Genomic DNA, 20,910 nt, shown 5'->3' on the forward strand with positions numbered 1-20,910 from the left:
CCTGGAAAACAGGGAGGGAAAGGGTTGGGGCACTGAGGTCTGAGCGACACACCCACAAAGGCCGGGCTACACACCCCATGGGCAGGACTATGATACCGGACCCAGTGCGATTGTGGAAACAGGTCAGTAACGGAGCCGAAGTAAGCTGGAAAAGTCAGACTATAACCAGTCTCAGAAGAAGTGGGTTTTCCTCGTTAAAATGTGGGGCTGGTGCTGAATGGCCATAACATCATGGAAACACAGAGACCTCACTGCGCCGCCAGGTTGGAGTAAATTGCTGGTGGAAACACAGCCGAGGACTATGGGGGATTTAGAACTGTGCTTCTTATTCCAAGTGTCCTCGGGGCTTTTTTGTGGATGCTCAGTAGTGTGGGAGAGGCTCTTGGTGACCTGTTCAAAGGGCAAAGATAGCCTCCTTTGTATTGTTTCTCCCGTTCTGAGGCTGAGCACAGCACCAAAAGCAGCTTCTAAGCCTGCGCTCCGTGGAGCAATGCCACAAATCACTCCACCCACCCCCACCCTGAAGTCCAGCACTGGCTTGTGCAGCAGCACCCTCAAAGAGAGCAGCTTTATTTCCAGACAAGTAGTCCAGGGGCACGTTCTGCACTGGGCAGGAAACCAGCTGCAAACCTGACAGCTTCAATGCCCGAGGAGCGGTTTAAAAATAACAGGGAGCAGTAATCACCCAAACAAAAACTCCAGGGAAAGCCACATCGGCAGTCTCGAGAAAGAGGCTGCACTCTGACTTTGTCTCTGGGTGTTGGGGGCTGCTGGGTAATATCCAAGCAGTGCTACTCTTTGGGAAGGATTCACTGGGCTTCTTCAGGGATTCAGAGGTCCCCACTCCAAACATGGGAGAGGAAGAGCTTCAACCATGGCCGGCTGTAGCTCTGTGAGGGTGTGCGTGCCTTGCAGGCCAGTCCCTCGCTCAGTCCTGAGCATCTCCAGTTGAAATTGTCTTTAGAGTGAAGAGGGTGATGGATGTCTACAGAGGAAGCCTTTTCTGTGTTGGCACCCCAATTGTGGAAGAGGTTCACCTGATGCCTAGTCTATGTACTTTGAGGTGCCATGTTAAAACCAATGTATTTGCCCAGGTATTTAATAGTGAGGTTGACTTTAATGCACCTTTTGACATTTTACTGTTATGCCGTTTATTGTTTTATGCTGCATATATTCTGTGCTTTACTGATTTTACTGAGTTTGTATTTAGTCATTTTATGGAGTTTTAATTTTGTTTTTTTAATCTTTGTCTTTTTTGTTCGGGGGCAGGGGGAGAAGTTGCCTTGAACATTTTGATATTGAAAAGCAGGATATGAATACACAAATCTTCTAACTGTATGACTCAGTATACTGCAGGATCCTATGTTCACACAGACCCCTGGGGAGCCATTGTGGGCTGGCCTTCTGCAAGACCTACTTTTCCTGGGACACGTCATCCTTCTGGTAATGCATACTCCAGAGGTGGTATATTTAGTTTCGGCCAATTCATGATGTGCAAAAACATCTGTGTTGACTTCAACACCACCACCCCCAACACACACACACCCATGGTGCACATATAAACCTGCTGAAACTGCTTCCACGTCATCACCTATAAGGGTGGGCAAATTGCCTCAGTCGACCAGCAGCAGCAGCAGAAGCGCCACATGAGGGAGAAGGCCTGTGGCCTGGCATTTACTTATTGAGACTTGTCCCTGATCTTATAGATTACAGACCCAAGATGCTGTACCAGCAAGAGGAGCCTTCCTCAGCATCCCTGTGGGAGAAGAGGCCTTCTCGTGGGCTGAAGACTTCTAAAGCATTGCGTGGGTTTTTGTTTTCTTGCTCTGGTGGATTCCACACACACACACCCTTTCTGTTTGTGTGTACTGTGCTCTCTTGAAGGGGTACTGAAGAAATGCGAATTGTACTGTTGTTTAATACATGTTGCAAGTTATACATGTTTTTACAAATTTCTGATAAAGTACCTCTTTGATTATTTGACCTGTCTGCTTTTTTTCCCCCTTGAAGCAACTTTATGATTTTAAAGCCACACAGGGTAAAATATATGAATGAATCTGTGACCTGTGGTAGTCAGTTGGCAGCATTACACACACACACACACACACACACACACACACCAGCGTTTGTGTGGATTAGGCTCATCTCTACCTCCACCCAGTGCTCAAGATACCCGGGAAATGTTTAGGCTTTTAAACTACTAGTTGCAAGCAGTGGCTGTTTTTAAGGTAGTGGCATTCATGCGTCAGGATTAAGGAACCAGCATGTTGTGACTTTTCAGACCTGTGATGTCTTGTAAAAGCAAAGTGGTAAATGAGACCTTCTTTGCTTACGGATTACCCTTCATATGCAGAATGTTTTGACAACACGTGGCCTCTTCTCCTTTCTGTACTGCATCCCATTCCCCTCTTAGTCTGCAGCTAACAGGACCAGAGCACTGCCTGGTTAGATCCTATGTCAGAAATAGCAACAAACCGCAGAAGCTATTTGTCTGGCAGAGGGCTTTAATGTGATCAACACGGAAGAAGATTGCCAGGCACCAGAGGAGATGCTGCTACCCAAGTGGCAGCGGGTTATTGATGGCACTCCTTGAGCCCTCTCAAAGAAGGCTATTATTGCTGCACCATACTGAGAAGACCACTTTTGAGAAAATGACTGCCAGGAAGAGAACAGACAGAAGAAAGAAAAGGGAGAGAGAGATTGAGCAATATTCTATGGCTGGGATGATTTATGTATACTGGTTAATGATGCTCAGGCATATTTTAAAATGTGGGTGTGAACATCTTGGTGAGACACTACAGTTTATGTGGGGATCAGCCACTTTTAAATTGGGAACTGAGAAAGGAAAGACCAGTTGTGTCTTTCACACGGAAGGGGATGGTGCCGGGGAGGGGGGAGTGAAAGATGAGTGGTAGCAACAGCACCCACCTGCCACACGGGGTCAGTGTGCTTGCCAGACTTGGCGGTGCTCTTGTAGCCAGGCTGGGCACTGGTGGGCTTCTTCAGGTTGTAGATGGCCACGTTGCCATCATAGAAACCCACAACAATAAGGTAGGGGTGGTCTATGTGGATGTCGAGGCACATAATGCCACTCTCGCTGTTGAAGATGTACTCTGGAAAGGAGGGATTCTTCAAAGAGTACAGCAGGAGCATCCCTCGGCTCTGCTTCACAAAGTCATCTGGACAAGAAGAAAAGATGTCATTCAAACCTGAGCATGAGAGGAGTCACCTTTTTTGAAAACCCATCTTAGTGACAGCTGACTCTTGACAGGTGGCCCTGATTAGCCAGTCTGGGCACTAGGGCTGAGGATTCCATAGGATTATTTTTTCTTTGAAAGAAGTGTATGTGATTTATTACATTTATAAATTACACCCTCCACCTAACCAGGCACCCAGGGCAATGCACATAAAAAGTACCACAAAAACAAAAAACATAGGAGCAAGAACCATTCCATGAAATTGGAAATTGATACTGAAATTAAAACAACAGTACAGAGCATCAAAAGCCCAACAGAACAGAACCATCTTTAGTGCTTCTCTAAAGCAAAGTCATGAGGGAGCCAATCACGCCTTCCTTGGGAGGGAGGACCACAATCAGGGTGCTGCTGCTGAAAAGGCTCTGCTTTGAATACCACCAACCTGGCCTCCCTGGGTTGAGGGATATACAACAAAGCTTCCAATGATGCTCATAAGTGATGGGAAGGTTCATACGGAAGGAGAGAGTCATTCAGACATCCTGGCCCCAAACTGTTTAGGGCTTTGTAGGTCAAAACCAGCATGGAAGCAAACTAGAAGTCAGTGAAGCTGATCCAGGATTGGTGTAATGTGGTCTACAAAGCACACCCTTGACAAAAGTTTAGATGCCACATTTTGCATTTCTGAATACTTTTCAAGGACAGTGCCATGTAGCACTCATTACAGTAATCTAAATGAGAAGTAATTAAGACATGAATCACTGTTGCCAAATCTTCCTTTCCCTATAAAGGACACAGCTGGTGCACCAGACAAAGCTTAGCAAAGGCGCTCCTGGCCACTGTGGCCACCTGATTTTCCAGGAGCAGTGCTGGATCCAAGAGCATCCCTCAAGCAGCATAGCTAATCTTTCAGAACATTGAGCCCTGAATCCCAGTTTACATTGTCTACTGATTAGCAGGAACTCCATCTTGCCTGGTTTGAGCCTCAGTTTGTTCACCTACATCCAGTCCCTCATACGTCCACGCAGTGGGACTTCTCCTTGGCATTAATTGAAAAGGAGAGACAGAGCTGGGGATCATCAGCATACACGTCCAACAGAAAGCCTAAATGTAAGTATGGAAGACCAGCACTTCAGGCTGGTATCCCTGATGTAAAATGGGGGCTCTTACATCAGGCTAAGTCTGTAAGTCTTCTGCTTCTTCGGTTTTAAAGCACCTACGATTTTCTAAACCCTGTGCTAAGATAAGAGAGCCCTTGCCTGTAGGCTCACAATCTAAGAGGTGCAATGCATAAGGAAACAGGATGGGGAGGGAAGACAAAAGCAAGCAAGCAAGTTCAGATACCAGTCCCTGAAGTTACATGACCCAAGCAGTATCATCTTCATCTGACCTGGACAGGTGAGCCTCGCTGCCTTTAAGCACGCACGCACACAGTGCAGCAGCCCTTAGTCCCCTGGCTGATGCCAGAAGCCAGCGTGTGCTTTCCTTCCGCTCTGCAGCCCCAGGGCAGCTGGCAGTTGGAGCCAAGCATTTCTTCTGGTAAGGAAGGAGGAAAGGGAGCTCCAGACAGCTGCTCCTCCTCTGGCCAAGGGAGAGGGCAAAGCTGCTCCTCCCCTTGCCATGATGTTCTTCCTGGGAGGCAGGAGGCTCAACTTCCCAGTGGTCAGTGCCCACTTCAGTTCCGCAGGCCCAGGGCCCCAGGTCTCTGCATGGAAGCAGCCACCTTTCTCAAGCTGCCTTGGGAGCGCTTCTGCCCTGAAAGGTGGCCTAAAAATATTTGAAATTTAAAAAATAAATAAATCTCAGAATACTCTGAGAATGCCATGTTCTTGCCAGGCTTGTCTGTTCTGTTGGTTGACCTTTCCTGATAAAGAAACAAGACCTCCCTGCTTCATGGCTTGAAGCAAATTGCCCCCCCCCCAACATCCACCCTTTATCATTTCTACTCCTTTGTGCATTTAAGTGAAAATCTCTGGGGCTCAACGAAACAGTGAAGGTGCAGGTTAAGATAAGGATGCCAGGAGCAAAGACAGAGTCTTGCTAAGGTCAGCTATCAAAATGTGGTTCCCGAAGGCTAGCAAAGCCATCTTGGCAAATTTATTTGCTGCTACTGCTACCACCAAGCATCTTCTGGCACTTGCCACACAGGAAGCCGATTTATTCCTTGCTGGAAATCTCTCAGCCTTCAAGCACACAGTCCACATGCTGAGAAAACAGGTGCTGTCTTGAATTCATTCCAGTCTTTCCAAATCTGCATCTTGATCAATGCTCTGAGGCACAAGACTGCCGCATGCCTTATCTGTATGTGTCAAGGGCTCCTTGGAGGGCTCTCTCAGTCTAATCCAGTAGCCAAGTCCAGACGCAGACAAAGGGATTCTTTTCAAAGCTTTATTCTTCTTTTACAACTTACAACTCTACAGGTAGCAACTAGATCTGAGCAGCAGCATCCCTATGCCCTAAGTTGGAAACAGTTGGTCCCCGTTTGAAAGGCAATTACTGGCAGACCCCTGAATATAAGGACTAGGGAGAATCCCTCCCCTTTTCCCTTGGATCCTCTGGGCGCAACCGCTCTTTGAGCACCAACCGGGTGCTACGCCTCCTTTCCGCGCTCTCCATTTGGCGCCACTCTCTGTGTCTGCGCCACGCATCCAACCAGTCTGCTATCGGTGCTGGGTCACTCCCTGGACTGCTTTCTAATCTAGGAATGTTGGTGGGAGGAATCTCTGTCAGCTGCGGGCCCTGGGAGAAAGGGGCGTGCTCCTCTCCCAGGAGCTACTGCTCTTCCTCCGAATCAGAACTACTCTGAGATTCTATGGGCTCAGTGTCCACCCTGACAGTATGTAACTACAGTGCTGAAGACAGGGCCCCCGTAAATGCCCATCCAGAGAGTGCCAGGGGATGGGGCAGTGGCCAAAAGGCCCAGTGTGAGTGCCGGGGCCAGAATAGGCATGCAGGAGCCCACTGGGACTGGCCCTCCTCACTGCAGCATCCTCTCTTCTTTTTCAGAGAACACATTTTACAGTCAGGGGGCGGGTGGGCATGTACATGGTTACAGATGCTCATTTTCTGATTTCTTACTCTCCTTGCACGCAAACTGCCTTTTGACATCTTGCTGGCCATTTGGGGGAGGCAGGATGCCAAAGGACATAGACTACTCATCCTACCTACCTAGCATGGCAGTGCTCATATCCTGGCTGTCAAGAGCTCCTTGGAGGCCTCTCTCAGTCTAATCCAGTAGCCAAGTTCAGACACAGACAAAGGGATTCTTTTCAAAGCTTTATTCCTCTTTTACAACTTAACAACTCTACTGTTAGCAACTAGATATGAGCAGCAGAGTACCTATGCCCTAAGTTGGAACAGTTGGTCCCCGTTTGAAGGGGAATCACTGGCAGACCCTGAACTTAAGGGCTAGGGAGAGTCCCTCCCCTTTTCCCTTGGATCCTCTGGGCGCAACCGTTGTTTGCGCGCCAACCGGGCACTACGCCTCCTCTCCGCGCCCTCCATTTGGCGCCGCTCCCTGCGTCGGCGTCGCGCGTCCAGCAAGTCTGCTTCCCGCGCTCTGTCACTCCCAGGACTGCTATCTAAGCTAGGAATGCCGGTGGGAGGAATCTCTGTCAGCTGTTGGCCCTGGGAAAGATGAGCGTGCTCCTCTCCCAGGAGCGGCTCCTCTTCCTCAGAATCAGAACTACTCTGGGATTCTATGGGCTCAGTGTCCACCCTGACACTGATAAGCCCCTCCTGCTAGCCAGATACATCTTCCTTGACAGCTCCTTCCTGCTGCAAGGGGGTTCCTTGGCTTTCTGCCTTCCCTGGGAAGGGCTGTAGCGCAGTGGCGGAGCCCCCGTTTGGCATGCAGAAGGTCCCAGGTTCAATCCCCAGCATCTCCAGTAAGGCTGGGAAAAGTTCCTGCCTGGGACCGTAGAGAGGCCTTACCAATCATTGTAGCACACAATACTGAGCAGAAGCAGCAATGGCTCCTGTGTTCATTCCTTGTATCACTGAACCACAAAGCCTTCCATCCTTCTTTTCTGCCATATGGTTCCGAAGCAGCAGAAGGATTTGCCCTGAGATAGCATTTAGGACAGCATCATAGCTCAGCAGAACACCTGATTTGCAGGCAGAAGGCCCCGAGTTCAATCCCAGCAGCATCTCCAGCTAAAAGGATCAGGTAGCAGTTGATGAGGAAAGACCTCCCTCTGCTGAGACCCCAGAGAGCCGCTGCTGGTCAGAGTGGTTTAGTTCAAGCAAACCCCAAATTCAGTGCGGGGATTGTACACCTGTGTTTTTCGGAGCTCTAATTCTGTAATAATGTGGATGATGCATCATTTTTACTGTTTAGAGAGCCAGGGTGAACTCAGCTGTCTTCTGGGATTGTCTTAGGAGGCAAAACCAGGCTTCTCTTGGGCAAATCTCCTGCCAGAATTCCCCGACTTGCTTGGACTACCAGGGCAGTTAATTTGGCATGCTTTGGTACACACACTCCCACTAAGGCATAGGTTTGCTGGTAATGATGAAGAAAAATGTGCAACAGCTTAAGTCCAAGATGCTCTTAGTAAATGGATGCTAACCAGTTCAACAAAAACACTTTCTTGTTCTGCATAACCAAGGAAAAAAGCTAGGAAGAAAGAGCAGCTCTAATGAAGAACTCTCAGCTGGAATCTCAGAAAGATAGAAGCTATTTATGAAGGTATGAGTGTCTGTCTTCAGAAGGTAATCAGGAAGGCCTGTGGGGTTTTAGGATTTAGGCTTTTGTTTCATTATGGTTTTTATTTTGTGGCATCACCATTTTATTGTACACTACTGTGACTGTGCACTCCATTGCTGGAGGCACTTTTCTTGCCAGTCTGGTGCAAATCTGGTATTGGGCAGCCCTAGGAAGGACAGTGGCCATTGTAATGAACAGACCAGTGTGACTACTCATGTCACATCTCTTCTGGCCCTTCATTTTAGATTCTGTCACTTTTCATTGCACGAACGCTATTGGCTGCACCTCTGACCTGGAAGCAGGAGAGACAGGAAGGAAGCGGGTGCGTGCTCTGGGGGACAGTTCATGTGGCAGGTGATGATTTCTCCAGCTCTGGAGACTGTGTCACAGCCTTAACAGTTCTGCCCCCGGCCAGATGCTGGCCAACCCCCCACACTCACAAAACACTTGTCAAGGCCTGGAAAATAAACACTACAGCGCAGCCACCAGGAGGGCAGCAGAAAGGTGCATCAAGGAAATGCTTGCAACACCAATGCCCATCCATCACTGCACTGAGCAGAAAAAAAGGACTGTGGCCAAGAAGGGCGATCAAGCACACTTCATTCTCCAAGACCTGACAGGAAGCTCCATGGGAACATTTGGCTAGCTAGCTGTAGCAGATATTGGCAGTTCATAAAGAAGAGACACCCCTGGACAGAGAATTAGGGAAGCAGCAGAGATGCACAAGAGCAGAACACATAGACAAACTTAGGAAGATGCCCGATACCAGCCTTTCCCAATCTGGTGCCCTCCAGATGAATTGAGCTGCAACTCCCATCATCCCTCAGCTAGCCCATCTAGTCCAGCATCCTGTTCCCCACAGTGGCCAACCAGCTGCCTGTAGGAGGCCCACAAGCAGGACATGAGTGCAAAAACATCCTCCTGCTTGTGTTCCCCAGCAACTGGCATTCAGATACATACTACCTTGTGTAGCTATTGTGCCTAGTAGCCATTGAGAACTTTATGCTCCATGAATTTCAACTAAGTTGTTGGCGACTGCCACATCTCTTGGCAGCCTATTCCATAGTTTAGCTCTGCACTGTGTGAAGAAGTCCTTCCTTTTATCTGTCCTGAATCTCCCACCAATCAGTCTTGTGGGTTGACCCCATTGGGTTCTAGTATTAGGACAGAGGGAGAAAAACCACTTTCTCCTTGACCTCTTAGTTGCAACATTTCAGGTTATGATCAGACACAGCTGAATATGCTAACCCTGGATTTCCCCAAGCTTGGCCTGGTCCCTTTGGGTTCTTTGAAAGGCACTAGGTCTATCAGTTGAGATAAATAAAGAAATAATACCATTCCTCCATTCAGTGCCAAGCAGCGACTCCACCATGAACTCCATTAATTTCAGTAGTGAAGGAGATACTCCCAGTGGGTGGGTGGGTCTAGCCATGTGTTTACCTAGCCTCTCAGTAGTTCCCTAAGATATATATGGTGAGGTCATACTAATCTGCCTCCTTCCACTGAAAAGAGATAAGCATACATTTGAAAGTATAACTAGATGCATTACCACTTGCATTTTCAGCCTTTTGTTTTAATTAGATTGTTGAGAGCATCACTTTAGCCTTTAGGACCTGCTGGACAAGTCCTGTTTTTACAAGGATTTTTTTAAAAAACCCTTTCCCCCTAACTTGCTGCTCACTAAATATTTAACAGTGCCATCATGTGGTAAAAGGCTTTGTTAGCTCCAGATGCCTGTAAGCAGTGTAATGTGATTTGCAACTACTGCTCAAGTTATGAGAGCCTCTATGAAAATGGTCTCATTTATATAAGTCAGCCTTCCCCAACCTCAAGCCCCCTCCAATGTGCTGGACTACAATTCCCATCATTCTCAGCCAGCATGGCCAATGTTGGTTTCAATGTGTTTTCTGTGGGTCAATGGCCCTTGATAGAAAAAAATGTTCCCTACTCCTATAATAAAGAAAGGGAATGGCCTGGCCTCTAACAGTTCTGCTTAACCTCACGGCACTGGGGTAGAAAGGTGGAAAGTCTGGCTGTTACTCAGGCAGAAGGCCCAGCTTCCTGGGTCCTTTTGGGTGATGCTCAAATGTGTGATCAAGGGCTTCCTTTTGTCAATCCTGTACTTGGGGCAAGTCAGTTACATTGGGTGACCTCATGTTCTAGGATTGTGCGCCAAAGGCTTAATCCTTGCTTCATACAAAACATGCTCTAATATCTTACCCCTTTCTGTATCGTTTCCAGCTGTGCTATATCATTTCTTGAGATGAGGCAGCCACAACTGTACACATTCCAAATGCAACCACAGGATACATTCATATAATGGCTTTACGATTTTTATTTATTATCAATTCCTTCCTTAATAATTCGTAACAATGAATTGGTTCCCCCCTCCCTTAATAATTTGTAACAATGACTTCCCCCCCCCCGCCCCCTGTCAGTACAGCGACTTGACGTTTTTAATGAGCTTTCCCCAAAATTCTAAGATCTCTTTCCTGGGTAGTCACATCTTGTTCAAACTCCATCAGTGACCATGTAAAGTTTGGGCTTTGAAAATTCCAGTGTATATCACTTTGCACTTTCTTACATTAAACATCTGTTGCCCATTTATCCAGTTTTGGAGTTCTTTACAGTCTGCTTTGGATTTCACCATCCTGGTGTTAAGTCACAAGTTAGTTGCTCAAGATACAACTGATGGAACAGAATTAGAAGAAACGATGGAGTAGAATTAGAAGAGGAGATTTTAAGATGACATGGTTTGAAGCTACCAGATACAAAATTTAAGAAGGGACACTCTTATATGTAGTTCTGTTGATCTGGGATGCTCGTAAATATGAAACATCTTTATTCTGTTGACCTGAGATTTTCTGGAATAACAGGCAATCCTCCAAAGAAAAGGATATGTTTTTAAGCAAAGGAATATGTCAGACTGATACCACATGCAAGATAAAAGGTATTAACAGGAGGAGCAAAAGATCTGAAGACTGAAGTGAATCTTTTAGAGCCCTTCTAGATAAGATACAAAGCTGTTGTGCTCCCCAGGACCAGCATGTAGCTAAATGATTCTCAAGTCCAGGTGGTCAGTGTCTTCTTGCTCCTGTGCAGTGTGGGATCCACAGTGCCCTGGGAGTGACCTTAATGGGCCCAGTTAGCAGTAAGAGGACAGCCACAGGCCACGGACAGTAACATGTAGCTGATAACAAGTGTTGAAGGCAAGTGGGAGCAAGACACCGAGAGAAAACAGGCAGGAGAATCCCTTCCAAAATGGGCAAGCTGAAATATGAATTTGAAGACTGAATTTGAAGCAGATTGCTGGGATGCAGGGAAGCTGGGGTGGGGGGAGCTCTGGAGGACTGGGTTCACAAAGAAGTCTTCACATTCAGATTTCAGCTTGCCCATTTTGGAAGGGCTCCTCCTCCTCATTAAATGTTTTTATTTTTGTTTCTCAGAACTTCTCTGGGAGATGTTGGCTGCAATTCTAAACTCACTTACAGGGGAGGAAGCCCCATTGAACTCAGTAGGGCTTACTTCTAAGTAGAGATGCAAAGGCTTGCAACCTCCCCCTTTTCTAGCTCCCCACCCACCCCAATTTTGCCGCATCCCAGCAATCTGCTGCAGAGTTACTGCTCCTCACTCCATTTCCCCCACGTGCACACGTTTGTCTACTGCTTCCATCCCCTTTCTCCTCCCCCCTGCTCGCAATGAGAAGGCAAGATTGCTACTGTGATAAAGCGATAAAGCTGAGAGGTGATTTCACATAACAGAGAAAATACAGAACATCAAAGAAACACAAAATCGCAATCGCTGGAAGAAGCTAAAGAGGGCAAGTTACTACAGTTAGCCCTTCACTGCAGGGGAGTGAGATTTATTTCTTACTTCTGAGAACATGCACAGAAGTGGTGGTGGGGAGAGAAATGTTAAAGATTTAGATAAAGATTTTATCTTTATTAAAGATAAAGAAACCAGGCTAACTAAAGTGATTAAGTGTCCCCACTACTGCAGTAATATGAGGGGTTCCTAGATGTTCTCTGGTTTCTCCGTTATTATGTAAAACCCAATCTCAGCTTTATCGCTTTATTGCAGTAACATTCTTTCTGGTTTACAAGAGCATTCATAATGTAACAGCAGCTGGGTGCCTGGACAGGGGTGGGAAAAAAGCCTCACTCACTGGTCTCCCCAACTTATTTTACGCAATGTCAACCCACCCCATACCCCACCTGTAAATAACTCCACTCCCCCACCCCCCAGGCGGCTGTGGTTGGTGAAGCTGGAGCACTTACTTCAGGTTCACGATGGAGTGGCAATGCGCTATTTCAACATTGCACTTTTAAGAGGATTTTTTTAGAAGGCAGAGGCTGCTGTGCAGAGCACAGCTATACTTTCAGGGGGATGGCAACCAGAAGTTAGTGGTAAGCAAGGCGAAGTAAATACCATGAGGTAGCGTAGAACTCCTGAACAGCGAGCTACAAAATGGCGGAAACATCAGGGAAACACAGGCAGGGGAAATATCTGGGGAACACCCCTTGACCGGGGTCAGTGAGGTCACAGCCAGGTGAATGACACACTCCTGGGCAGGGCTATCATGCCGAAGTAAATGCGGAGGGTTGGTACAACAGAAGCGCAGGCAAGCCGAATTAAGGTAAACAATTGGACTAAAAGTAGGGATGTATGAAACGACTTACCTGTTTCGTTTCGTGACATCCGCGGTGGGAGGGAGGCGCTCCATCCCTCCCCCCGAAATCCTCGCCAGCCAGCTCCACTCCGCAGCAACTCTGCGGAGCTGCTGGCTGGGGCTGCCCACAGCAACATCCGGCCGCTGCTGGGCTATGCAGGGACGCAAATGGCGGCCGCCGTAGCCGCCGCCATTTGCGTTCCCTTTTTTTCCTGTGACAGGCTACGTAAATATTTACATAGCCTATCATGGCCTCTGCAGGGGAAAATCGTGAAGCAAACGGCGGCCGCAGATGCGGCCGCCATTTGCAAAGCAGCGTGAACAGCACCAGGTAGGTGCTCCGTTTAGCGTGCCTTTCGCGGGGTGGTGGGGTGGGGGGGCTTCATTCCGCCACAGATTTCGGGGGGCTGAATGCACTGGCATTTGGCCTCACTGAGATCTATGGCAGAATTCTCTGCCATTCCCTAACTAAAAGTAGTCTCAGAAAAAATGTTTTTTTCCGCAAAAATCTCTGGGATGGCTGTGAGATGGCCACAACGTCATATGCCCTGAATGATGTCTAAACGCAGCCAACTCGCAGTAAATCAGTTGTGGAGACACTCCCCTGGTGTGAGGATTTGTGTGTGTGTGGTGGGGGGAGGTTGGAGATGTTTTCCTTTGTCCCTGTCCTAATGCCAGCACCAGTTCAGCATGCCCATCCGTACAGCTTTGCAGGCTGCGCGCGCACACAACTGCATGCAAAGACCACTGCATGCCTCTCTGCAGAAAAAGATAGCAGGTGTTGGATCAGGGCCCCCAGAAGGGTTCAGAGTAAGTTGAGAGACAGACAGACAGACAGACAGACAGACGGAGAGTCCAAACAGTCTGATAAATATTTTTAGCATTTAAAAATGGCTGCATAATTAAATCATCATAAAAGAAAAGATTATGGGCTAGGATCCCACCACCACCACCAATCATCCAGTCAGAGGCAGCCTTGGAGGTCTGATTAAGTACAGGAAAATAATCGGGGTGGCTTTACCATAGAGAGAGGGGCCATCGCTGAATAGTAAAGGATGTCCGTTTAAAGCAGAAGGTCTCAGGTTGAATCCCTGGGACTTCTATTAGAAAAAAAGAAGAAGATCCCAGGGCTCAGAGCAGGGAAAAACACCTCCCTGAGACTTTGGAAGGCGGTGGCCTCTGCTAATCAGAGTAGACACGATACTGGTCAAAACCAGACTTCTCCAACCTGGTGCCTCCAGATATGTTGGACTGCAATGCTCATCATTTCCCTGGGGGTGATGGCAGTTGCAGTGCAACACATCTGTAGGGCAATAGGCAGGAAGGCAGGTCTAGATGGACAGTATGATTTCATTGTCATCTTGTTGAACTTTTAAAAAATCAACTTCAGGGTATCTGTTTTAACTCTCAGGGCAAATACATGCTTCAGGGAGGGTGATTTTTGTTGGGAAAACTGCACTAGAGGAAAGGATTAAACCTCTCCCCTCCCCAGTGGTCCCAGTTGGTACCAGGGCCTATCTGCACTACCATTAAAAGAAAAAAAGTTCCAAAAAATGGACAGTATTGTTTTTTTTAGTAGAACCCTGAGATCCAACAACCTGTGGTGCAAAAGACAACACATAGGATCAAACTACACCATAGTTCGTTCGTTCGTTCTTTTTTTCTTTCTTACAAGTAAGCGTACATGGCCCTGCTTCAGATTGAGGCCACCGCACATCAGTAGGGTAGCTTGAAACCTTTACCTGACCCCCTGCTGCTTGTTTTCCAAAATTCGAAGCAACAATAAATCCTCCAGAGGCACCAATACAGGCTCCCCGCTCTATCTGACCTCTCTTGGAGGCTGTAATGCAGTTGGCGGGGGGGGGGGGGTCAAGCCTCCCCCACCTGTGCATAGAGGTCCTGATCCAGATAAGGGAGCCACATGCTTACCTGTGAGTAAACAAGAGAGAGCCAGCTGCAAACTACACATTTAAGGTATGATGCAGTTTCACCTTTGAATGAAAGAACTCTGGGCAGGAATTTGTCTGGGGTCCCACAGCTTGCAGGCCTTCCATGCAAGGTCGTGTTGTTGCTCTCTTGTTGAACAATTGGGAGTCAGAAGTCCAGAGATCTACCAGTAGATCTAATTCTAACTTCTGCCCACCCCTGCCATAAAGGGCTTTGCAAGGTAAGCACAAGTACTTGAGTTGGAAGGAATGCAATATGGCCATTGTGCTGAAGTAGCCATAAAGAAACTACCCAGGGCCCTGCTGCAGCAGGCACGTGATAACTAGGGTCCATTAACGACATCCGGTCCCATTTTGTCAAGAGCCATGTAATGCTCATTGTGACCACCACCTTGGCCCTAGTTTTGTTCCATTTGCAGAGAGCCTTTCTCTGTTAGGAATCAAGATAAACAGGACAGTTCCTCCTTGCGCAGGTGCAGCAAAGTGCTTTGAAACTGCAGAGTAATTGAATGTAATATGGCAATGATGAGAACAGCGGATCCTTGCTGTAAGGTTATAGAGCTTCATTGCAAATTGATGTGTCTCTTGCTCCTCTGAAAGCCCTTCAAAGGAATTCCTCCAGCACTCAGCAGTGTAAAGACTGAAAAAGGGAAGCTTTTTAGGGCAAAAATAGTGATTCCTTCTGAGGGGAACTACCATTCCCTAAATTGCAGGCTTCATGATAGGTTTTGTATTCAAAGTAGTTCCTGACACCTCAGAAGATCTAAATGGAACTGAACAATGAACCTTGCTTATTCCAAAGTATGCAATCATGAGTCAGTTCAAGTTTAAAGGGTATCACCACAGTAGTGATGACAGTAACAAAAAGCAAGAGGCAAGGTAAAAGGGCACCTCTTCAGAATCAACCTCCCTTGAAGAAATGCAAGATTAATCTCTCTTCAGTGTTCTCAACCAGGATTTTGAGAGACCGGAGGAGATTTGCAACAGGCAATATATTTTTGTGCAAGCACCAGTTTCTAAAGCAAAGTGTAGCATTTTCAGCTCTGGCAAACATTCCAAGAAATGTGGATTCCATCCTTTAGTACTGGGGGCAAAATTCAGCAACCTTAGAATCTCAACTTCATTTTAAAAAGTTTCTACCCATATGAATATGAAGGTATGCTTGAAAAAAATATGTGGACAACACCTGATGAACTCTTAGAAGCCAATGGAGAAGGCTTCCAATGGCTAGAAGGTGAGGATTTTGTGGGGCCGAGCCCTGCACTGCTCCTTATCCCTCCTCAGATGTAGCAGAAGTAAACTCAGTTATGCAAAAGAAGCACATTAACTGATGTTCTAAATTTATTTATTGGGGCTGCGAATGTCAACTTTTCTTGTGCAGAACTGGAGGAGCGGGAGGGCCTAGTGCCGAGGACATGCAGCCCAAGCCACAGCAAGCACAGCAGCCGCCAAGCTGACGGAGAAGCAATTCCCTGATCGCTTTGAAAAGCAGAAGACAAGCATTTCCACTGTCCACCAATTTATAACGAGTTTGGATTTCAGCCTCTGCCCAGTTTGCACTCACCCAAAACGCAAGATGACCAGTTTGGCAAAGAAGGAGAAAGCTTGAAAGTAACTGGGCCGTGTCCGAGGACATCTCAGAATTATTATTATTATTATTATTATTATTATTATTATTATTATTATTATTTAATATTTCTTGGCCGCCTTTCAGGGCAGAAGTTCTCCCAAGGCAGCTTACAATCCATTTGCTCAACCATTTGAGCGTGGCAAGAGGCAGTCTGGCCACCCTGGCAGCCTCTCGTCCTCCAAGTATGGCTGGACCAGAAGTGGCAGAAAAACAGAGCGCATGTACTTTGGGGCATGTTTCTCAAATCTTTCCCACAATCCAGTGAAGATGCGCAAGCTCAGAACTGGATATAGCAAGACGCCCTCCAGCGGCCCCATGCTGGCCACCACCACTACCCACCTGGCTGGTGGCCACGGCACTTCTTCCTCCTCATCTGTTGCAGAGGAGAGGGAAGGGCAAGAGAGTGAGTGGCAGCAGCTAGCTTGCCCACTCGAGCCCCTTAAGTGCCCCCCCTTCTTGGCACAGCACCGCCACCCAAGGTTACTCCTCCTCCTCCTCTCTGCATGATGGATGGGGGCAAAGGCAAAGACATGCTGCCACACATTCAGACCACAGCACCAAGGGGCTCTGACCTTACTGCCACCCAGACAGGGACAGCGGGGGGCAGTGGTGGCTGCTGCTGCACTTCCTCCTCCTGCTCCTCGGTGGCAGCAAGTCGGGGATCCACAGCGAGCCCTCAGCAGCCCCTGGGGGATGCTCATCACCAACGCCAGCTCCACCAAAGCCACTCACTTGGGATTCACAGCACTTACATTTTCTCAAACTCCTTATTGTTGTTCTCCTACGGTTAATAAATGCCATGGGGTAGGACTACATTACTGGCCAATTAAAAATGAAACTGATATACAGGGTGGCCTACAAGAAATTAAGCAAAATATTGGAGAACTTAAATGACTAAAACGGCAATCAAGCTGCCGGCTAGGATTAATGACACGCTCCAGCCATTATTCTCCGTGTGCTATATTTGTTCGAGGCCTGCACAATCTAATCAGGGCCATCAGTTTTACATGTACATCCACCATGCCTAGTAATGTTTTCCGTTAAGAAAATGTATTAGTACAGGGGATTACATTGGCACATTTGTTAAGTCTGATTTACAGAGGCTAATTTGCGACCCTGAGCAATCAGGCAGGAGAGTTTTCAGTCTGCTCTAATGATTATGCACACGGGGATGGCTTTACATCATCATGCCAGAATTCCTGTCAACGGGCAATGCCTTCACTTTCCCCTTGCAAGCAACTCACAGCTGCTACACACAACACAACCAGAAATTACACCTGGCCAAACATCCAGGTCAGTTCAAAATGCAGCACAACTCAACACACAGCCAAGTGGCCATCAAATTAAATCTGTCATGTTGACCAACCCTTCAGCAGTTATCTGCTTTTTGTGTTTACCTTCTGAACTAGAAGTGAAAAAAAAAAAACTAAGCCAGGCAATGGAGTTTTGTGGATGCTGATGGGTTTGCATAAAGCATGCTGGTATACAAATCTTTGCTCCCTAGGTATCCTTGGGCAAGTCACCCTTAGTCTCAGTGTCTCATCTGTGAAATGGGAACACCAGTGGGATTGATCTTAAAGCCATATGAATGATAACTATGGCAGAACATTCTGCAAGAGTTGAACTAAATCTTACTCAATAATGGTTTTATGCTTTGGGGGGAGTCAGGGGTGAGGAGAGGGGGTGGGAGGGAGGAAGAGACAGAGAGAGAGAGAAATGGACCATTCTCCCAAGTCTTCAGTTTGGGTTGAAGGTTGTGATGGTTTTTACCCTGAAAAGTGGTCTATAAACCAAAGAATGAAGAAGAAGGAGAAGGAGACAGAGAAGGAGAAGAAAGAGAAGAAGGAGAGGCAGCAGCTCAGTTCCTCTCCCAATGAGAAATGACAGGATCAACAGAAAATGGAGCTGGGCAAAGGCAAACTTTCGATAGGGGTGAATGCTCCTTCCTTGTTCTCCTCGACCTCTCAGCGGCTTTTGATACCATTGACCACGGTATCCTCCTGGACCGCCTGGAGGGGGGCTGGGCATTGGAGACACCGTATTACGGTGGTTCCAGTCCTTCCTCTCCAGAAGGTACCAGAGGGTAGCACTGGGAGAGGAGGTCTCAGACCTGTGGCCACTCACTTGTGGGGTGCCACAGGGTTCCATCCTCTCCCCAATGCTATTTAACATCTATGTGAAGCCGCTGGGGGCTATCATCAGGAGGTTTGGGGTGCGGTGTCATTAATATGCGGATGACACGCAGCTCTACCTCTCATTCAAATCTTCACCAAGGTTGGCCGTAGAATCCCTGTCCAAATGTCTGGAGACGGTGAGTGGCTGGATGGGGAGGAATAAGCTGAACCCTGAGAGCCAGTGTAGTGTAGTGGTGAGAGTGACGGACTGGGAGCCGGGAGATCCGGGTTCTAGTCCCCACTTGGCCATGGAAGCTCACTGGGTGACTTTGGGCCAGTCACAGACTCTCAGCCCAACCTACCTCACAGGGTTGTTGTTGTGAGGATACAACGGTGAGGAGGAGGATAATGTAAGCCGCCTTGAGTTCCTTGCGAGAGGGAGAAAGGCGGGGTATAAATGCAATAAATAAATAAAAAGACTGAGGTACTTTTGGTGGGAGACAAGAGGAGGTTGGGGGATGTTGACCTGGTGTTGAATGGGGTACGGCTACCCTTGAAAGACCAGCTCTGCAGCCTGGGGGTCATTTTAGACTCCCAGCTGTCCATGGAGGCTCAGGTGTCAGCTGTGAGCCGGACAGCGCTGTACCAGCTCCATCTGATACGGCAACTGTGCCCCTACCTTCCTGACCATCTGCTCCCATTGGTAGTATGTGCCCTGGTCTCCTCTTGTCTAGACTACTGTAACGCACTCTACGTGGGATTACCCTTGAAGATGGTTTGGAAGCTGCAGCTGGTACAGAACACAGCGGCTCACCTGATTAAAGGCAGCCGCCAGCGTGATCACATCACTCCAGTGCTGAAGGAGTTGCACTGGTTACCAGTTGTTTTCTGGGCCAAATTCAAGGTGTTGGTTTTGACCTTTAAAACCCTATATGGTTCTGTCCCAGGCTATCCTAAAGAGCGCCTCCAGCAACACCAGACAGGCCGCTCAACAAGATCAGCCTCGGATGGCCTTCCCTCTGTCCCATCAGCAAGGACAGCTAGGCTGGTGAGGATGGGGAGAGGGCCTTCTCTGTGGTGGCCCCCACTCTGTGGAACTCCCTCCCTAGGGAACTCCGCCATGCCCCCTCTTCAATGAGCTTCCGCCACGCATTGAAAACTTGGTTGTTCAGGCAGGCATTTGGGGTGGGCTAGGGAAATTTTAGAAAATGATGTTTTAATGTGTAATTTTATTGTTTTTAAACTTTGTATTATTGTATTATTGTACATTGCCCAGAGTGGCTGGATGACCGGCCAGATGGGCGATTAAGAAATTTAATAAACAAACAAACAAACAAATAAATAAACACCCCATAAGACCCTGAGCTCTGGTCCTTGGTCATTCATTCCATAGATGGGCTGGATATGGCGCTTATCAATGACAGCCAGAAAGTTGTAGGGTGTAGCATCGGTAGAACGTTTCTTGTGCATATCATGTGCTCAACCTCCATGCCACTGTGATACTCCAGCTTGCATAAGTGTCCAGGAATGGAAAGGGAAGAAAGCATTGCACTATTTTGGTCTGAATTGGCCCTCCCTTCCCAAAGCCTAGAGGCAGATAACAACAAGAATACACAGCCCCAATGACCAATGCAGAGAGGGAAAGTAGGAGGTATCCTCCATGTAAAGAATGGGCACCTTTGGTCCAAGAGGAAGTACATTTCCCTTGCCAGGTACAACATCTGAAAAGCTTCCTTTATAACAGTAGTTAACAGGAATCTCAATAATCCTATTTTTGACCAAACTTACAAGAGCCATGTCCCACGATAAACAAGTCCTTGTATTTGGGGTTCCTGTAAGAAAAAGAAGTATACAGCCATCATCAGCATCTCAGTCATTGGAGCGATATGCATAGCACTCCACAACAGCAGTTCTTGCTTCATATGCTTGTATTATGGACATGACAGATCTCTGGGGGACTGTAGATGAGGACTGCAGCCCAGGACACCCTTACACACCCTCGGCAGCCACAAATGCAGACCATAGTGTTTCAACATGGGCTTTGTGCTCGTAACTCAGGCACTTTGGAAAATTCCTCCCAAATATTTTAGTTTGATGACCCTCCCTCAGTGTTTATGGATGTGGAGTGTTGATCCAGATTTAAACCCCTGTAATACTTTTAATATGATGTTTTATATCAGAGGCCTGTATGACCTCCTGACTTCGCTCTCCTAAGTTCCTAGTTTAGTTAGTCGGAAAGGTTTACAGAATGCTCGAAGCTGGAGCCCATGTCACTACACAAGGTCTACTGTCTGTTATAATCAAAGTTTGCTTTAAGATGGAGGCTAAAACAAGGACCATCGCTCAGTGGTACATACTTTCTACATGGAAGGGTCAATCTCTGGCGTCTACAATTAAAAAGGATCTAACAGAAGGTGATGTGAAAAACCTCTGTCATGGATTCTGTGGAGCAACTTCCAATCAGAATAGCCAAAACAAGGCTAGATGGACGAATAGTTTAATCTAGCATATGACACTGCCATGTCCCTAAAGGAGATGATCTTATGGCTTTCAGAAACACTGGCATCCTAGGAATTAGGTGGCAAAACTGCTGTTTAAAAAATGGGGAAATTTCCTGAAAAACCATTACACGCAGGCATTCCTACTGATAGA

At 47.4% G+C, this 20,910-nt stretch overlaps 1 protein-coding gene across 2 annotated transcripts in view; it reads right to left on the reverse strand.

Moving 5' to 3' along the window:
• The window catches only part of DNAI1 (dynein axonemal intermediate chain 1), a 232,862-nt gene that overhangs the window by 137,482 nt on the left and 74,470 nt on the right, over positions 1 to 20,910 (reverse strand). For both annotated transcript variants that reach the window (XM_084832793.1, XM_084832794.1), the window contains 2 exons: positions 20,047 to 20,090; positions 2,929 to 3,179 (listed from right to left, as the gene is read on the reverse strand). In XM_084832793.1, the coding sequence (XP_084688919.1) occupies positions 2,929 to 3,179; positions 20,047 to 20,090 (295 nt within the window). The remainder of the gene's footprint in view (positions 1 to 2,928; positions 3,180 to 20,046; positions 20,091 to 20,910) is intronic.

The sequence above is a fragment of the Heloderma suspectum genome, chromosome 2 (genome assembly GCF_057233095.1).
Source record: "Heloderma suspectum isolate Gila_16-S chromosome 2, 16-S_ref, whole genome shotgun sequence".
NCBI classification, from domain to species: Eukaryota; Metazoa; Chordata; class Lepidosauria; order Squamata; family Helodermatidae; genus Heloderma; species Heloderma suspectum.